Raw genomic sequence first — 20391 nt, 5'->3', positions numbered from 1 at the left:
CCAGCAGCACAGGGCCTATCCCCACCGCTCCCTCCCTGCCCCTCACAGCCCCCGGGGCCAGCGGGAGCTCCGCCACCGGGACATCCCGGAGCCAGCCGCGGGCTGCGCCCACCCTGGGGCCGCTAGGTCCCGCCCGGTGAAGGGTCTCGGTACCGAGCCGAGCCGAGCCGAGCCGAGCCGTGCCCCGCGGGCTGGCCGGCGGCGGGGCGGGAAGGAGGGAGGAGCCGCGGCGGAGGAGCCGGGCGGGTTTCCTGGCGAAGCCGAGGGGGGCAGAGCAGGCGCCGGCTGCGCTGCGTGGCCGGTGCAGGTTGGCGAGAACTTATTGCCGAGCTCCCCCGGGGCGAGGCGTGCCCGTGTCCGCCTCTGTGTCCGGGAGAGGCGGCTCCTCCCGCCCGCAAGCCCGCTCGGCATGGCCGGCCGCCTCGGCCGCGGCGTGTGCCGGGGCAAGCGGGGCCGGGGGTCCCGCGGCGGGGGCGCGCTGCTGGCGCTGGGGCTGCTGGCCGCCCTCGGCTTCTTCGCCTGGCGGCGCGGCCCCCCGCCCCGCCGCGGCGACCCCTCGCCTCCGCCGCCCGCCGACGAAGCCTCGCTGCGGAAGCCCGTGTACGCCAAGCCCGGCCCGGAGCCGGGGGCGCTGGGCGAGCTGGGCCGGGCGGTGCGGCTGGAGCTGAGCCCGGCCGAGAAGCGGCGCCAGGAGGAGAGCATCCGGCGGCACCAGATCAACATCTACCTGAGCGACCGCATCTCGCTGCACCGCCGCCTGCCCGAGCGCTGGCACCCGCTGTGAGTACCCGGGGGGCAGCGGCGGGGCCTCTCCGCCGCCCCTCGCACCCCGTCGCTCTTCCCAACCCGCTAAACAGCTTTAACACCGCAGCCCTCACTAGCAGGCTTGAAGCCGTCGACGCTTTTCCTTCTGCTCTCTTCTGAAAGGCATAAAAAGGCGCCCGGTGCAGGTGCGTGTGTGACTCGGGAGAAGCCAAGTCCCTCCGCTACCCCCAGCAGCCTGGTGCCAGCCCGGGAGCGCAGGGCTTCTCCTGCTGCTGTCCCTTGGGCAGGTCACCGCAGCCAGCACGCTTTTTTCCAACCACTCCCAGCTCTGCAAACATTGTACTTTCCAGAATTCAGCCTTGCACGGCACTCGAGGGGCTGATGCCGTGCAGGATGAAGCAGTCTGTTTTATCACCAAGCAGGCTCAGACACAGACTTAGCAGGATCACATGCTGTTGTGTCGTGTAGAAATGCCCCCTGAGATACATAATGCTCTTCTAAACTGGTGCTTTCCATGTTCCTCAATGGTCAGTTGTTGGGACAATTTACCAGAGATAATGGTATCAGCGCTTTAAAAATAAGGGTTAGATACTAATCAGTGGTCCTAGTTGGCAGGCAACAGTTCGGTGCGGTCATGAAGCTGCTGCTGCACAGCAAGTTGGGCTATATGGCTGGTTCTGGCCTGATGCAAATGCTTTGCTCGGTCGTTCAGAGGTACTCTGTTCCTTGGTTCAGTGGGCACCGCCAGTGGGCAGCCAGCTGGGGAGAAGAATGGTCTTAAACTATACATTGACCAGTTGTGGGTATGTGCCTTCAGCCAAAGAGGGCAAAGCCATGGTTGCTACCAGCCCCTCCAAGTCCTTTCCTCTGTTCCTCCAGGCCTTGGCTTCCACCAGTTTATTTCGTTGCAATGGGCTTGTGTGGTCGCGAGGAGCTGTGGAAAGAGCAGGGCTCTGCCTCCACCGTACCTTCTCTTCGTGTCAGTGTGTCCTGGCTGGTAGCTCACCCGATTCTAGTTACAAGTGCTAAATCTAAAACATGAATCTTATGGTAGCTCTTAAAAAATCACAGTGCGAATGCAAGGCATTTTTATCATAAACTTAACCCTGGTGGTAGGCTTGTTTTTCTTAGTTAGGTTTTACCCTCCCTTTAGAAGCAGTCTTTAGATCATAGGCTAGAAAGGACCACTTTAATCGCGTTCCTACAGGAAGAATTTAAATCATTTTAACAAATTGCTTTGGACTCCTGCCATTTCTCTCAGACAGGATGTTGGAGGAAATGGAAGATCACAGTTGTTGAGCGGGGACATTGTAAATAAAGGGGGGAGATTCCTGAAATGAAAGTAGTGTAAGTAGACAGATAAATCTTGCTACAATTAAGCATCCGTTTTGATTTTAATACTTCGATGTTGAAATGACAAAATAGATCCAAACTAAAGGATTGCAAAGCGTCAGTGATGTAATCTTGGAGATAATTGTCTTCTGAAGATAGGGCTGTATTGTACTGCTTTAGTATCTGCTGGTACACTGAAGTTCTTCGTGCCTTTCTGCACAGTTAAATCTAAATTATGGCAGGAATATCACAGAACATGTATCCAACTCACACAGCAAATGTAAAAAAGAAATCCCCAAAGACAATTTTGCAATAAGGTTGTTATTACCTTTCTTAAGAGGGAAGACTGTGTAAGAGATAAGTGAAAAAAAAAAAAAAAGTACTAAAAAAGGTATCAACAAGCCTGTACTGACCAAAAATTCATTGCACTTCAGTGTAACATTAGAGGCTGTATGGATATGTCAAGTCTAGGAAATATCTGGTTTACTTTGTTTTCAGGTTGGTAATGCTTGACCAGCCAGTTCAGTTCAGCATTTCATGATCTTTAATGCACGTTGGGGCGTTAGGAGAGGCTGATGGCAGGAAATAAGAAGTAATGGTAGACTTCATCCGTCCCTAAAAATGATGCAAAAGCTACATTTTTAGATGTGATCAATGGAACTATTCTGGTACCTAATGACGGGAAAGTGACAGATATACCACTTTTTTTTTTTTAAGTGGCGCTCTGGAGGAGAGGAAGAGAACTGTGTACTGGTAAAGCTTGGACCTCTTCCAAGTTTGTTATTTAGAAACTGTGGTAAGGAATAGAATTAGTTGCATGTAGATAGGTGTGGTCTATTGAGAAGGAGTTGCCCTGGCTTTTGTCAGGCATGACATGTCTCAAACCTATTGGAGTGCTTTGAACAAAACAACTGTATGGATAAGAAGGCATAATGAGTTGGTATTCTCGGAGCCTTTTGATGAGTTCCTTAAACAGGTGTGAAATAAGGTGGAAATTCCTTAATTATCCATAACTGGATAAAAGCTGGGAAGCAGTCACTTACTTTTTTTTTTTGTAGTGAAGGAAGGCTGCTGGTAAAGTTCCACAGAAATCTTGCGGGACCCAGTGCTGTTCAGCTTATGGGAAGGCTCCTATAATGAAATGACTAATGTGCAGCTCTTCAGCCTGGAAGACAAGCTACTGAGGGGTGCCTGTTGCTGAGCCCCTGCAGTGCGAGGTTGGTGCATGAAGTGGGTGAAGCAAATCAAGCCACCTCCTTGCTCCAAGAGTCCGTTTGCTGTAAAGTATAAGGAAGTCCATCCACTGTGAAATTCAAATCAAGGATTCATCAGATATTAACAGATATTGGGCTTGGAGACATTCTGGGCTATGTGCTTTTGGTCTGTTTCAATATATTCTCGTATGTTTAGAGGTGAGTCTGGAAATTTAGGTTGAAGGAAAATGGGAAGATGAAAAGAAAGGGAAATAAATATTGGCAACGTCCCCACTACCTGAATGCTCCACTGCTCCTTTTAGTCTTAATGTCCTCTCATGTTCATTAGTGACCTACTCTCTGGGTGATACCAACTATAATTTTTGAATATAATCTTATAATAAGAAGGAGAATATCTGAACTATTAAACCTTTAAACCTGATCTGCAAAATTATGGATATAAAGTGCTGCTTTATCAGAAACTAGTGACATAAATTTTTTCCTCTTGATGTGTATTGCACATCCTGGGCTTGCTGTCAGACCGGACATGTAGCAATAATTATTTACTAATAAAAGGTAGTTGTGGAGGTGTCCAGTGTTGTCTGGCTGTAATGGGCAGGAAGAGAAGGATGACGGTCTGATTTTAGCCCTCAAAATAATGTAGTGTTTGACTACGAATTCTATGCAGATGTTATGCACTGTATTACAAAGTTTGATCGACATTAGATATTTCTCCTACTAATAGATTCCTGCAGATGCAAATGTTCAGAGGACCTTTATTCCTTGTTCTCACAGACCACCATAACGTGTTATTCTGGGAACTGATCATGTTTCTCTAGATTTACAGACTTAGAGTGTTTGACAACTTCTATAGTTTCCTTTAGACGGTTGCTGCTTCCTAACTGTCTTAACTTGAAGTCAGCAACTGATAATACTGTGCTTCATCACACAGAGACTTTTTGGTCTTATTTGGGCTAGAGCTGTGTGCACATACATATTATATACATAAATAATTAAACCATAATCATATTTTGTATAAAATATAGATAAGAATGTATGATTTACCAGGAGATTACCAAACGGTGATACAATATGTGAAAGGCTGGGCGTGAAATATGTCAGAGGATCATAGAGTGACTGAGGTTGGATTAAATCTCAGGGGTTTCTGGTCCAGTATCCTCAAAGCAGGGCAACTTCGGGGTTATTGCTGCAGGCTTTCCTTGTCTGATCAAATTCAGAAAGTCTCAAAGGATGGGTACTCAGCAGCTTCTCTGGGTACCTCTTTCAGGGCCACTGTGAATTTTTTCCCAATCATCATGTTACCTAGATGGGCCAGATTTTCTTCCCAAAGTCTGTCCTTCGTTTTTCCCATTTATACACGTGTGCAACAACAAGCAAGCATCCTGTCAACCGCTGACTTTCTGAGGGTCCTGCTGGGGCTGACGCCCTGCAAGTGCCACACAGTGGGCTCAGACCTGTGCATTTTGGCTGCTGGTGCGTGCTGCTCAGCATTCCCTCCCCGGCAGCATGGCCCGTCCCCTCTTGTAGGGTTTCTCCTGATGAGCTGGTCTTCTGGTCTGTGGGACTGCACAGCCCCGGGATCTCTTGGACAGTCTTGTACAATGTGTGAGAAAGACATTTCTAGTTTTTCTACCTGAGGTCTTTTCAGTTAAGGACTGTGCCCAAGAGTTTTTCCTGATTTTAGACATTCTACCTCTTTTTTTTTTTTTGGAGGGGGGTGTGGAAGGGAGGTATATTCTTCACAGTACGTGTGCGTTACCCATTTATTCAGGGATGGTTTCCTTTTGGCTGGCTCTAGTTATAGGAGGAGCAAGGCAGGGAGAGGCGCTTTCGTGCTGACTCAGTATTTTTCACATACTCGGCATTTCATGCTGTCTTTTTCATGGTGGAAGCCCGAATCAGCCCTTTGGGCTTCATTTCACTCATGCTGAAAAGCAAACGGAGTTGCAAGTCTTTTCTGTCATTCCTTACCTGGCAAGTGATTTTGGGTCACCACAGAACCCCCCCTCCAAACACTGAATCTGGTCTGCTTAATCATTAACAGCTGTAAAAAGTCTTAGAGGTTCGTTCTTTAATTGTAGAAAATTTTCTGTGGTTTGGAGAGAGGGCTTGTTTAAATATATGTAGATATGTCTTTAAATATACATGTGCTTAAATACATGCACACACAGAGCTTAGTTCCTCCTTAGTTCCTCACCATCGCTATTTATGCCTGTAGTATTATTTCTTTTGGGGGATGTTGTCCTTGAGTTCAGAGCAGCAGACTTCTGCTAAGATTGTCCTGACTTTCAAAACTGCTTTTTCCACCTATTCCCGGATTTGAGTGCGAGTCACTTACCGTTCCTCTTGGTACAGTGTTTTGTTTAGTTTGCTGGATTGTAAATACCAAATTACGTAGTCTGCTCATCTGGCATTATCTCACTAGCAAATTCCCCGAGCAACCTTCAAGACTGGTTTTGCTCCACGCTAAAAATGACAGCACCTCGTTTCGATGGGCAGGCGGCTCCCACCAGGAGTTTCACCTGCTGCCGTGCTGCAGGAAATGGCGCCACAGCCGAGGGTTTCCTCTCCAGTGCCCTGGCTTCGCTGTGAGCTTCTCATTTCATTTTCAGATAGCAGATAAAAAACAGTAGTGACTTCTTAACGCCAAGGAGTCCACTTTCACCATAAGTGCTGTGCTTATCTGCAGAAGTTTGAACTTGCCCATGTGCCTCTTTGCAATGCAGGCATTGCCTGCACCTGGGTTTATTAGCTATGCCCTTGCTTTATAGCTGAGCAGAGTCCAAACCAGACCACACTTCCCTACTCAAGAGCAAACATTTTGCGTAAAACACTTGCAGTTGTATACACTTTCAGTAGCTTCATAACACTGTGGTTGAGGTTTTTTGTTTGCTTGTTTTTGTTTTTCTGAGCTTTTCTGGAAAGGATGATTGGTTATCAGCAACTACATTAGCCATGATACCTTGTAGTCATTACTTTATTAGTTTGCGGAGTTGTTCACTTGCGTAAATATAGGCTTTAGACCCACAAAGCAGAGTGTAACTGGGCCTTCTCATTCCTTCCTCCTGCAGTTAAGTGGAGGAGTAATACATCTGCAGCATTAATACTATTTTTTATTTATTTTTTTAATAAGTAGGCTTTCATTTTGTAGCGGTACAAATACAACAGTGCTTCCACATGTGCTTTGGTACTTTGGGATATCTTACTATTTTTGAGATGCTGTTTCCTATCTTCTGTAAAAAATGTGTCGGTTGTCTTTGCCATTATGCTTCTGTTCAGTGGTCACCCTCCAACATCTAGTAGAGCTTGCAGTGTTATTTCGTGAACACTTTTCTTTACAGTTCTTTGCGGAGATCCTCAGCTTCCTCTGACCTCTAGATGACTGCTTGGTTTCAGTTGGTTTCATTTTAATGTGACATAGTTCCCAGATCAGTGACAGTAAAGCACAAAGTGCTTTTTTTTTTTTTTTTTTCCCCAAACAGTGCTTTCACTATACACGGATGTCTCTAAGGACCAGGTGCATCTGCACCCTGCCGTTACTGATGGTTGCAATAACTTTCAGTTACTGTATTACTTTGCAATTTTTTTTTTCTTGTCCTGAATCAAATTACTCACTTGAAAGTAAATTTTTGGATGTAGGTGTAGGAAATTGTATAGCTTGGTACAAATGTTAAGTGTCTCACTGATTTGGAAGAAGATTGCAAATGCGGGTAGCCATTTGACCAAATGACAACACTGCTTTAAATCTGCAAAATAAATAAATAAATAAATAAAAACATATTTTTTCCCAATGGATATGTGGCGAAATGATTTCCAGAAGCTGGGCTAGGTAGGAACATCTATAGTCTTTTTATAATATTACAGAATTAGGAGGATCCATAGATCAAAAAAAAAAAGTGAATATTAGGATATGGATTTATAGATGATTTTTTTTCTTAATACATTTTTAATCTGGTTTAAAGAGGTTTGTATTTTTCTTCAAACTTCTTTACTAATATTTACTTCTATATCAGAAGACTTACTAACTTTCTTCCTTGCATCTTATGGTGTTTTTATAGCAGCCCTTTATGACCTGAAATCCCAAATTGGTGTTTGGAAGTCTTATCTTTTCAAGACCTTATTGCCACTGGTAAAATAAGACTTTAAAATAGTCTGGAAAACTGCTCCATAATCTAGCTAGCCTCACTTTTCAAAGACTTGATCACATTACAGTCTCATAGACTGTGCTGTGTCCTGGAGAGGGAGTCTTTCCTATCATGATTTATTCCCCCAGATACATGTTTGATAGCGTGGATCCGGACTGTGGCTTCCTGCCGGGATAGAGGAGAGTGGGTGGCAAGAGGTACAGCCAGTGTCTCTCCAACTCGCCCTGCTGACGCCTTCACCCTGATAATTTGGCCATCCTGGCAGTTATTGGGAGCTTGCTGCTAATCTGCTTTGCTAAGCAGAGCAAGGCACACCTTCCGTAAACTTCAACACCTTTTTCTGCAATATCTGAGTGCTGTGCAGCACGGAGGTGTGCAGAACCAGGCGCAGTCTTTGCATTCCTTGCTTGGATAAGGCTTTAAGGCTTTTAATTTTTAAGCAGAACTGATGCTTATTTCAAGGTACTCTCAGCTGAGAAAATATATAAGAATGAAAAGTTGGGTGGTGTTTGGAGGAGATAAGAATAACCCTATTTATCATATCCTTCAACTGCGTTGAAAATGTTGCACTTACCTTGGTTTGGATTTTGATGCAGTAGAGCTGCGTGGCTTTTGGTGCAAACAATGGGCATTATGCATAGATTGCTCTCACAGGGAGGAGCAAGGAAGGCTTTTCAAACACAAATTCATCCTGGAGCAGGTAGTACAGCCACGATAACTGCAGGTTGGCTCAGAAAGCAAGGCTGCAACCTGTGTCATGCTTCTGAGCTTGAGATGCTCATGGCTGGCTAAGAGGAAGGCTCAGGGGAAGCACAGCTTTGGGAGGGTGGGACAAGGAGGTGTGTTCTCTGGGTAGTCCCTCACACTGATACCTCTGTGGTTTATGGGGTGGAGGAGGTGAAATTGGATTCAGATGCCCACTGTGTTCAAATTAGGAAGAGAAAAGGCACTTGTGTGGTGAGCCAGTGTGCCACTGCCTGCCCTCACAAACCCAGCAAGCCTGGTCCCTGACCTACTGGGTCAAACCCAGCCCAAAGAAATGTGTAGCTCGCCTGGCTGGGTGACACTGTGACAATGCACATGTGGCATGTGACGTACCACAGTCGCATAAATAACGTTAAATCAGATATGGCAATGGCATGTACTCTTTTGAACTTCCTTTGAATCTTGAGCTTGCCTATGGTTTTGGACTATGTAGTGAAAATTTAAAAAACAAACTTAAAAAATGTTAGCAGTCTAAAACAGTTGTATTGTGATAGATTACTGAGAATAACTGAAACCTATTGATTTTCACTACAGACTTTTTCATTAAAATGTTGTAGTCTGTTACTTCTGAAAGAGAGGTATATCTTTACAAAATACTAAATTATTTGTGAGCAGATTGTGTTCTTAACAAACCTCTGAAAACTCAGTTTGATATTTTTATTTTTTTTTCTTAAAATACGAGTAGCTGGGCATGTAGAACATAAAATTTGGATATTAAAAATGTATTTTCTCCTGCCACATTGCTGTTAGAGCTGTGGTGGAAGTCTTGCACAGAAGTACGTCAGCAGCCATTCTTTATGAACTCATGGCAGCGTGCCCAGTCTACACACGTCCATGCTCTCTCTCCCTGCGTATAGATACGCATCTCTGAGAGAGACAGCTCTTTAAAATGAAATAAATTGAGTGATTACGCTAATTGACACAAAAACTCCCCAAAACAGCCCACTTAATTTTGTTTAGGCTTCTCCTGACTGATGTCTCCTTAGTTTCTAATAGATAACCTAATTGCAATGCTTGCTAACAACGTTTTGTAGTATAGTAGATTCCACAGTTAAATTATTAAACTTGTCAGCCTCACAGCCTCAGTTAGAATGGAATTGGCAAAGGCAGTGTAAAGAAATAAAATGAAAACCCCACAAGACTGTTGCTGTATAGTGATACGTTTTCATTTGGTGAAGGTAAATGTTTGAGTAGATGCTGTAGAGAAGGATCAAGAAAAGATGGTAGACAGTGAATGTGTTTTTAAGTTTGTGCTCCCTGAAGGGAATGCACGTACCAGGGTTATTCTCTCTCTCTTCCTGTCTAGGAATTTAAAGATTTGTGGCTGAACACAATTAGAATTAAAGTTGAATTAGAATATAAGTTGATAAACAAAAGCTTTGCTTTGTCTAATGCTTATCTGTATAAATACAAGCAAATAAAAACAAATCCCTGTGGTAGAATGAGGCAATGAGAAGAGTGGTGGAATTTGCTGGAATGCAGATGACAGAGCTGTTGTGTTTATTTCCCATGCTTAGAAATGTCACGTTTACAAGCAACTCCTTTCCTTATGACCACATGGTGCTTCTTTGAACTGTTTGGTGGTTATGATATTGAGGTTCAAGGTGGTGTATCAGTCGCTAGTAGGGGCCATGGGTAGTTTCCTCTCACTTAACTTCAGCCACGGAAAGCAAAGCATCTACTCTACTGTGAAACCTCTGTTGACAAAGGAGAGGTGAGGGCCTACAGAGGCCTGTTTGTCCATCCTGGATAAGTATCCCAGGGAATGTGAGGGGGATCACCTTCTGTCTGTGTCTTCATGGACACGCAGAACCCAGACAACCAGCTCAGGGACGGCACCTGGCTTTCAGATAGTTGCCGTGAGGTGCAGGTAATGCTGTCTGACCGTGGGCCCCCGGCCTAGGCGAGGACAGTGTTGGATGCTTAGGGGTGGCGCTGAAGCATGCCTTAGGAGCGGAAAGCAGCTTGCAATATAGGCAATATAAATACACATTCTCTATCTGCAAAAACGTGTTTTTGGACTCCTGTCACGAGTTTATATCCTCCCTGTCATTTTAATGACATATTGTAACTGATATGCGTTTGTTGTTCTCAGTAACCCAAAGTAGAAGTGAATTGATTCACATAGAAAGTAGGGGCTTGGATACTTGAGTGACACGTGGGGAATGGAAATGTATCTGGAAGTTTGCAAGGGTGGATACAGAAGATGTGATGTGAAGATGGTTGCTGTAAGTAGACTCTGGGAAATGGAGGAGACCACTAGTCTTGAAGTCAGGTTTCGTATCTGTAGTGTGTTTTTTTTTTTTTAAAGCTTGTTTTTCTTTTTAAGTGTTAATGTTTAGTGTCGATATATATCCTTAATTGTTAAGCAATGACACTTCTAAACATTTTTATTTCAGAAAATCATTGTTTTTCATGATTTTCTTGCATCATTATTTTTGTAGGGTTTAAGCGCTTTAGCTTTGTGATCTCTACAATGACATTATTTTTTAAGACTGAGCAAAACTATCTGAAATTTCCTTCAATATAGAAAGATAAAGAAAAGTATGCTGCGTTTTAGTGACAATATTTGAGACTGGCAGCCATTTAGCAATAATCTAGGAATGGATATGTTTCTTGGAAATAACTTCCGAGTTAAACATGCAAACTTGCATAGAAGCTAAATGACAATTTTTATTTTTATTTTTTTTTTTAAGTTAAAAGTTTTCAAAATGTTAGCTGGTACATGCATGCTGATTGTCCCCCCCCCCCCCAAATAAATGCAATGGAATAAGAAACTGAGCTTTTGGTAGTGCTCTGGGTGTTTTGGTATGTCAGGTGAGTGAGGTTTTCCTGCTAGGTGGGAGCTGGCTGCAGGGGACTGAGGGCTGAGGGCAGGCACAGGCAGCAGCCACAGGGAGCCAGCTCTCCTCCTTGCCATGCTAATAGGTCACTGTGCTTGATAAGAGTTGGTTTTTTTTTTTCAGTTTTAGCCTCTTTCTTGACTTCACAAACCTAAGAAACATGGGCTCTGCTCTGTCCTGTAAGAGACTTTTCTCCACAGCCTTGGTAATGCTCGATGGAGGAGGCAGAAATGCACGATGAATCAGGAGCAGTCTGGGGACTGCCATATTCTCCGCCAAATTATGTTTCCTGTCTCCAGCATGTAATTTTCAAGCAAATCCATTGAAGTCTTTAATCTATAATTAGGTTTATAAGCTTCTTTAGACCTTTTGGATTTCCTTTCCCTTTTTAAATAAGGGAATGCAACTTTATAATTCCATGAATCTTCTTGAGACATTTTCCAGAGAAAGCTTTCCTGGAGGATTTCTCCTATTTATTTTCTCTTTTCTTAAGTTTTCTAAAATGGGTAGGTAACGATCCTGTTTCCATCAAGAAATGAACTGAAATTACCTGTTAGAAGTGATTGTGATATATAACAAGATTTTTTCCTGGCAGTAATGAACATAATTGCTTTTCAATAGGCTAAAGTAAATATGCATTTCTAAAATTGGATTCATATGGTTGGTTTTCTGTGATGTTCTTAGAGAAAAAAGTTAATTAAAATGTTACTCCTTTTCATGTGTTAATACATGAACATTTGGCAAAGTAAATTATTTCTGTCACCAGCCACTGGTGTGAGGTAGATCTCTGTATGCAGCGTCTTAGCAAAGATTACAGCCTGGAGGGATGAGCAATTTTGTACTTCACTGTGTAAGTGCGTGTGTGTGTCTGTGTGTGAGTAGATGCGTGTATACATATATTAAATGAATGGTGTTACACAGCATTCTTGTCATGTTTGAGAAGCACATGTCTGTGTTCCTACTCTGCCCAAGTATCGTTTCTCCTCATTGCTTCCTCATTTTCAGGTATTTATTACAAAAGTACTCTACATACCTTTTTTTTTTTTCCACTCATAAAAATTTTAATTTTAGGAGTGTTTTCTCAGATACAAACTTTGTTTCACTTGTTATACCACAGATCCTACCAAATATTGCCTACTCTTTAAACAAAACTATAAGAAGTCTCTTTATTGCTAGCACAGCAGCATTGCATAGCAGTAAATGTGGTCTCAGTGTGCTCTAGTTCTAGGTAAGCAGTTTCCATGCCATTCTCTGGGTGTTTTGAGGGGGGACTACTGTATGTTGCTGCCATATTTGCTTCTTTTCTTTTTTTTTTCTGTTTCTGCTTTGGTTTACCCATTCAGCCCTAAGTTGTGTGGGTTTTAGGGGATTTCTGGTCTTGATGGGAGAGACATCTTACGTGCTGCAGTACCTTCTGGTCCTCAGCAATTTACAGAACCTGAAGTGTGTCCCTGTGCTCCCAACAAACCCTGGTGTCTTCCAGGCAGTAAGCAGGAAGCACAGAAAGCCTCTCAAATCTCAAAACCATTTATTTTGGTGGGTAGCAAACTTGCCAATACAGAGGGCTTGAAGAAATGGGGAAAAGTGGTGATAAGTACTGGCGTTATTTTAAAATTCTTTCAGATGAGGGAAATATTTAATTTATACTTTTGGCTCATCTGGAAGTTTCTTGGCATCCTTATGTTCATTTAGGGAAGTTCATATATATTTTTATAGGAAATACATTCTGGAGCTTAATTCAAAGGTTTGCAAACCTGTTGGCTCTCCACGGAGTGAAAACCATGCATTTTTTAAATTATGTGTTTTTGTGGATTTCACTATTATATCTTGGCAGCTATGTGGTCTTCCTGAATTATGCTTTAGTGTACATACTTCTTAGTTCTGTTACTGCTTTTTTTTCTCTTTATATATTGCTGTTTCTTCACAGTTATATTTTGATTGTCTAGCACTTGTTTTATTTTCCAAAATACAAGTGTACAGTAATTTATATTTTTTTACATCACTTCAGTTTTTTATTTCTCCTTTTTTTTTTCTTTCCGTAATCTGTGAGTCGTATTTTAACCACTGCTTGCTCCTATACTTGTAGTAATTTTGTGAAAAGGCAGCTACTGCACATACACCAGCCCTCCTCTTATTTTTCTGTTTAGATATTTTTTGGGGCTGCAGAATTTTAGTCATAATGTTGCTGTAGAAATAGGACTTCTGGAAGACCAGCTTTCTAAAAGTGTTTGCATGACTACTCCATATACACAGGGTTCTTCTAAGATCCTTTAGATAGTCTTTTTTACAGTTAGTAAGTAGCATATGGACTCTTCATTTGAGAGTATTCTCCTGAAAATTAACAAATTCTTTTGCACTTTGACTAAATGTAGTCCCCTTGCTTACAGATGCAAAGAGAAGAAGTATGACTACTATAGCCTGCCGAAAACATCAGTTGTGATAGCTTTCTATAATGAGGCTTGGTCAACACTTCTGCGGACTGTTCATAGTGTTCTCGAGACATCTCCAGATATACTTTTAGAAGAAGTTATCCTTGTGGATGATTACAGTGACAAAGGTAGGAAGAATAATTCTAAATAATGTTGGATCTGTTTTGTGTGGTTTTTGGTTTTGTTTTTTTTGTCAGCCAGTCCACAGGAGGAAAAGATCTGCTCTTCTGATAACATACCATGAAATTGTACAAAATGGGAATCTAACTGGAAACATTTTGTCTCTTTCATGGCAGTGAAAATTTCAAGTTCTGGATGAAATTTAGTTTTGAATGGGGCAGCATGTTTGCTTTGCTGTAGTGCGAGTGCCTGCATACATGCATAACTGCAGTCTGGTCAGAGCATTTCACGTTTGCTAATTTGAGCATGTTTTGGTTGCTCCAAGGTTGTGCTGCTGTCATTTATAGTAATAAGTAAAGAGTTTGTCTGTTTTTATGTGAATTATGGGACACAAGCCAATGCTGACATTTTCTACCACACATGAATTGTGTTAAGAACAAAACTTCTGCATGGTAAAGCCTTTACATTTGAGATACACCTAACAATTTGGAAATGAATTGCAGAGGCAAATATGAAGCATTCTGTTTCTTAAAAGAACAGACTTTTGTCCATCCTTACCCTTTCCTTACATAGACAGGATAGCAGAATCAGAGCTCTAAGTCCAAGCATCTTCAAAGCACTACTGTAAGTTTTATGCTTCTGGAAAAAGATCATTCTGTAGCGTGCCATAAATGAATAAATAGAGAACTATATTATTTTCTTTCTGTTGTTACAGAGCATTTAAAGGAGCGTTTGGAAAACTACGTGGCTGGCTTACGCAAGGTGCGTCTTATCCGTGCAAACAAGAGGGAAGGGCTGGTTCGAGCCCGACTGCTGGGGGCTTCTATAGCCAAAGGGGACATCCTGACCTTCCTGGACTGCCACTGTGAGTGCCATGAGGGCTGGCTGGAACCACTTCTGGAAAGGTAGAGTTACGCTCTGTCCTGACTTTGTCCTGAGGCAGAAGGAAAAGAGTCAGTTTGGCACATTCCTGCGCTCTACAGGGGAAAAATTGCTCTTCACAGACCTTTTCCAAAGGTTACCGCAGTCTGATCCCCCAAGCAATGCAAGTATTTTTCTCCTGGCAGAGGGATAGAAAGTAGAAGTCTGGAAGATGAGGAGGTAGACTATTTATTTATTTATTTATTTGTTTATTTATTTATTTATTTTTGTTGAGAGCCAGGCTGCTCTTTTTCTTCCGAGAAGTGAAAACTTTGTTTTCAGGAGGAGAATCCACCCCCAGCTGTGAAACTACCTTACGTAACGTGGTTATCAGCCTGGGTCAGTAAGATGATCATCTCAAAAGATATGGACCCTGAGACACCCTCTTTTTCAGGACAGCATACACATAAGGAGGTTGGAAGGGAAGTCAGTAAACTCCATCTTCCTAGTCCTGAGCTAATCCAAACTGGTTGTGATACAAAGCATCATGGGGCAGGTAGGACAGGGAGGAATTAATGTTATGTCAGCAGTGACTATTCCTTGGAACACCATCTGTCCTAGGATACTGTAATTTAAAGCTGTGTAGTTTCTCTATATTACAGGTCTGCTGTGCAGTTTAGAAAACTTATTAAAATAATATTAATATTTAATATTATGTTAAAAAGAAACCAGAATACTAGATGTCTGGTACAAATATTTATGATAGGCCTCACTCAGTCAGCAGCCACAGAGCTGCTCAAAGAGCACTTTTCCTACTGTGGGTTCAGCCACTGGTATACCTTGCTGCAGCACCCCACCATCCCATCACTGCATACATGAAGTTGTATTGCTTTTGCCCCTTTTGCTGAACCCTTAGATCTCTGCCCCCTTTGACATCATTAGCAGACAATTAGAGTACCTGAATCAGACCTCCTAGATACTGCATATAGAAAAACATCTCTATTTAAAACGTTTTGAAAATAAATAAATAAATCCTTTCTGCAAGATCAGCGGCTTGATTTGCCTTCTGTAAAGGTCCCATCTCAGGTATTGCAGATGTCAGAGAAGGGCTGTGCAAACTGGAGAGAGATTTCCAAGAGGAACAAACGCCCCATTGTACATTTGAGATTGTATCTGGAATAACTGTTTTCTTCTTAGAAGTGTCTTTTTTTTTTTCTTCTAAATTTCATGCTGGATATATTCCAGATAATTGTAGGTTAACTATGAACAGTACAGATAGTGTGAAGAAAGAAAAAGGATTAAAAATAAGTGTGAAGAAACAGAGGGCAGACTTCACTTTTTTTAGCAAACCACTAGATGGCAGTCTTGAGAAAGAGTTTGGGTAATTCCAATGTGTGAAAAATTGCCTTCTGTAAAAAGTTATCTTTGGATGTGGCTTGGAATCGGTGCCCTTTTTGCTCTAGATGCAGATATCCAACTCTAGGGGATTGTTTGTATGGCATTGGCGCAAATGTATGGAAGCAATATGACAGTGTTAGCATTTTGCCATGCAGCCACTGCTGTATTTGTAAACTGCTTGTGCATTGTACCAGCTAGTTAAATCTTAATTTACAGAAAAAGTGATAGTTTTTCACTTACCTGATGACTGCAATCATGTGCCAAATATTTATTTTTTACTCCTTTTCAAGAACAACAAGGCTTTTTTCCATTTGATAGGGATTTTTTTTTCTCTCTGTGTTTGTAACCTTCTCCTTGCTTTGTGCATAACCTTTATGCAAGTGAGACAGGAGACAGCAATATTTGTATAAGCCTTTTTGTGCACTCTGCCAAATAGGACTTCAGTGTAGGATTTTAGAGAAGAAAACAGCTGTGTTGCGTTTCCCGCGTGGCAACAAGAAGGCACCGTTTCATGTTTAAGGCAGTCTTTCTCAGCCCAGACAATACTTTTTTGGAGCCACTTCTGTTCTCTTCTGTATTTAACCATCACAAGACGCTCTAATTTCAGAGAGTTGAGTGCAACGGGGACAGAGCCCCTTGTTCAGCCTGGGGGTTTTAAGCCTTATAATCCCATGAGGAACCAACTCTCCTTGAGTGATAGATACATCAGATCTTGTATGGCCATAGAGCATGTTCTTTTTTTTTTTTCTTCTCCCAAAGAAGAAAGACAGAAGAACAAGAAGAACATGCATATCAGAAGATGCAGGGCTAAGCAAGTCCCAAAGTCAAGCAAGCTACTTTTTCATTGAACTAACCGGAGATGTCTAAGACTAGCATGGAAAAGACTGCTGAAGAGGGATTTAGGAGAAAAGCCTTAGCTTCAGCTTGTATGCCTGAAGTTGATCTCCTGTGGTATTAGGAGAGGCCTTTCAAGAAATTAAGGCAAAGGGTCCCACTGTCTTTTGTGAGGGCAAATGCTTTTGTAAAGGAATCCAGAAAACCCTGCATGGCATTGAGACATGGGAGGAAGTTTATCTCCTTGCAGAAGTAGGCTTGCAAGGGATGTCCTCAGCTCTGATGTGTTCTTAGTACTGATAAAGATCTTAACTATCTTTAGATCACACTTACTGATAGTGATGTTATCTGCAGGACTATCTTGTTTGTCCTTTTAATTTCCTGTGGTGGTAGGGTTTCTTGAGGCCTCCTTGATGATCTAATTCCCACATGGAAACATCACGTGTTTTTTTTGTTTTAAGCTCATGGCATCTTTTTGAATTACTGTAGTAGTGTTTCGTGTAACCTTTTGAAGATGATCACATTTATAAGAACAATTGTGACTTTGAGGGTCATAGACCCTAGACACCTTATTTGTCCCTGGAGAATGATAATGGCCATGCTGAAAGATGACACAGTTTTGCCTCTGAGAAAATCCAGGAGTCCCACTTAGATCCTCTTCTCTCTTAATATTTCAGAAGCAGCTACCTGTACAAAACAAAATAGATGCTTTTTGTTGAGAATGTGATGCTAGATATGACAGCTGAGCCAGATGCAGAACCTGTTATCTCAAGCCAGCTGGCGTATCTCTCACTTCCAATGTCCAGGAAGAACGCTGCTTGCCAGATGCCTGCAGCTGAGTCCATCCTGGTGCATCCTCCTGATGCATCCTCAACAAAAAATTGGTGATTATTCTTGTAGCTGCTTTTTGCTTGTATTGCAGCATGAGTTGAAACAGGGCAAAATTTTGTGTTTGGTATTCACCATTGTTTTCTTTTCTTGACAGTTCTGTTTTTGAGAGAAGTTTCTAATAGAAGTCACCTTTCTCTTATTTTAAAAACATCTTAGGATTGCGGAAGAAGAATCGGCTGTCGTCTGCCCTGTTATTGATGTTATTGACTGGAATACATTTGAGTACTTGGGAAATGCTGGTGAGCCACAGATCGGTGGATTTGACTGGAGGCTGGTCTTCACTTGGCATAGTACCCCTGAAAGAGAACAGAAACGAAGAAAGTCCAAGATCGATGTGATCAGGTTAATTTTTATGCATCCTGTTCTTGAAATGTCAATGTTGTGAGTGCTTTTGACTTGAGTTGGAAATGTCAGGTGCTGACAAAATATGTAATAAATGAGTGCTTACCACTTATAGTTACATTACATATTTTGTTTGGTTCCCTATTTTCTGAAATAGCTCCAGAAAAAGCACCATGCTGCTGGAAAAACTACTGCTCTAAAAAATCAAATTCCCATGTAATCTTTTGTGTGGAATCCTTATTGCACAAGTAGTCACTTCTTCAGACAAACTGCCAGACACTTACCAGCGCAAGGAAAAGTTGTAACTTCTTAATTAATAATGAAGGATGTCCTCTATGAAAAATGAAGAGATTCATGTTGTAAAAAGTGTATCATGGTCAACAGTGAAAAAGGGGAAAAAAAAACATGAAGCAACAAGAGGGCAGAAGTCATTCAGAAGACTATCTGTGCTGTAGCAATAGTGGTGGTTCCTTGGTCTATTTTCAAAGGTGAACCTGTTTGCAAGTTCCTCGTTTCGGTTGAAATGGTGTAGTCTACCCACCATAGTTTCTGAGGGACTAACTCATAGGAGTTCATGTGAATGTCTTCATGTAGAGGCTTTTCATTATGTTTGCAAGAGTTGCTATCTGTAGGTGTTACTGTACATACATACTGTATTTTAGGAGAGGTAGGGTAAGTCTGCAAAGGATGCATCTGGAAGATGGGCACTGTAGACAGAATCCTGAGAGCTGAGAGCATGCTGCACTCCGCTTGGAAGTTGCTGTGTTTCAGCAGTGCATTGTGAGAAATGAAGCAGCTGTTCTGCACTTTTAACGTCACGATTTTGTTAGTCCTTGCTTTTATTTATAATCTGTCATCTTATAGCCTACAACAAATACAGAATGATTCATTCTTTTCCGTCTTTTCTAGGTCGCTTATCATGATAATAATACCCAGTACTTCACAAATATTAATGAATTTATCCTCAGCGGAGAGAAAAGAAGCTTGCTTTTTTTTTTTTCTTAATGGGAAAAGTGAGGCAGTAAATTAGCCCTTCTCAGCATATATTAGTTCACATACTCCAAAAAAAAGTTTCAAAATAGAGTCAAAACTTTTAAAGCTGCTAGCTTAAACATGATGCTTTTCTTCTCCACAAGACGGAATTGTTTCTGGAACGCCAAGGGGAAAATGATGAGGGATAAAGCTTCAAGGTAGACTGAGGACCGACCTCTGCAAGTGGTACAGTTATCTGGAGAAAGCAGCAGTGCTGAGAGGCTGATATCACTGACAGTTATGTTTGGAAAGACTAGATTTGGAGTGAGACAGAAGAGCTTGAATGTTTATAGAGATTTTTTTCCCTTCTGTCTCACCTCATCTCTTTCCGTTCTTTGAAACAACGTATGACAGTATAAGACTGTTGCTTCAAAAAGATGACTGGTAAAATTAGTTTTGACATATTAAGAATAATTGATCGCTACACCTAGCATTCGTTAATTTGTATATCAATAGCAATTTAGTAAATTTCATAAGCGTCAGCTGAATTTATTTCCAACCTGCATTATTTGGTTGGCACTTTAAAGAGGGTCATTTGCTTAGACTGTAAACAATTAGGAGCAATATTGAACATACTCAATTTTATTACAAGCACACACTACCCTATTGAAAGAACGTCCCTTAACTGTGCTGTGGCTCAGGGCCTTGTGGCCTTTTAGCGTGCCCCATCAGTGTGGTTCCAGTCTTGGCCCCTGATTTTTTGTCAAACATAGTAAACAAACAAACAAACAAAAAATACAGGTGGGTAGGTCTTAGAAAGAAAAAATCTCTCCAGAGGCTATGTTTATTTAATTCTGCTCTGCTGATGTCTAAGAGCTTTCCCGCTTGATATTAATGGAATGTTGTTATTAATTGTTAAAGCACAGATCTGTGTTTGCTTTCCAATTAAGGAACATACAGACATATATTGCACTTGGAATTTCAGAACTGACTGAAATAGTTCTGCTTATGTTCTGTTTTTTGAAAGTAAGAGGCTAGTCATTTATGGGCAGTTTCAAAGATGCTGTAAGTGCAAAAACTTAACATAATTTTTATCTTCTATCATTTCATTGTTATTTTTATTTTAATACATTCTGGAGCTCATTTATGATACAGTTTTATTAGTAAAAAGTTAAATTCAAATGGCCTAACAGTGTAGTACCTAACTGATTAATGGCTGACTGTTACTTTGTATTCAGAAGACTGAGAAAATGGAAAGTAAAAATGTATTTATAATCCATTGCATTGGTTCTTTAATTTATATTTTTTTCTTTTAATTCAATCCAGAGTTACTGTTCTCTTTTATAGGTCTCCAACCATGGCAGGAGGATTGTTTTCTGTGAGCAAGAAGTATTTTGATTATCTTGGTTCATATGACACAGGAATGGAAGTCTGGGGAGGAGAAAACCTTGAGTTCTCATTTAGGGTAGGTGGTTCTATT

General features: G+C 41.7%; 1 protein-coding gene across 1 annotated transcript in view; it reads left to right on the top strand.

Annotated features, from left to right (window-relative positions):
* The first annotated feature begins 206 nt into the window (after window positions 1-206).
* GALNT12 (polypeptide N-acetylgalactosaminyltransferase 12) overlaps window positions 207-20391 on the top strand; it is a 53030-nt gene continuing 32845 nt past the window's right edge. Inside the window, exons 1-5 of the mRNA XM_083824032.1 lie at window positions 207-780; window positions 13452-13621; window positions 14329-14518; window positions 17754-17939; window positions 20259-20376. Coding sequence (XP_083680158.1) covers window positions 410-780; window positions 13452-13621; window positions 14329-14518; window positions 17754-17939; window positions 20259-20376 — 1035 coding nt within the window. The 5' untranslated portion in view covers window positions 207-409. The remainder of the gene's footprint in view (window positions 781-13451; window positions 13622-14328; window positions 14519-17753; window positions 17940-20258; window positions 20377-20391) is intronic.

This window comes from Anser anser (assembly GCF_964211835.1).
Source record: "Anser anser genome assembly, chromosome: 2".
NCBI classification, from domain to species: Eukaryota; Metazoa; Chordata; class Aves; order Anseriformes; family Anatidae; genus Anser; species Anser anser.
This window is presented reverse-complemented; position numbering and strand designations above follow the sequence as displayed.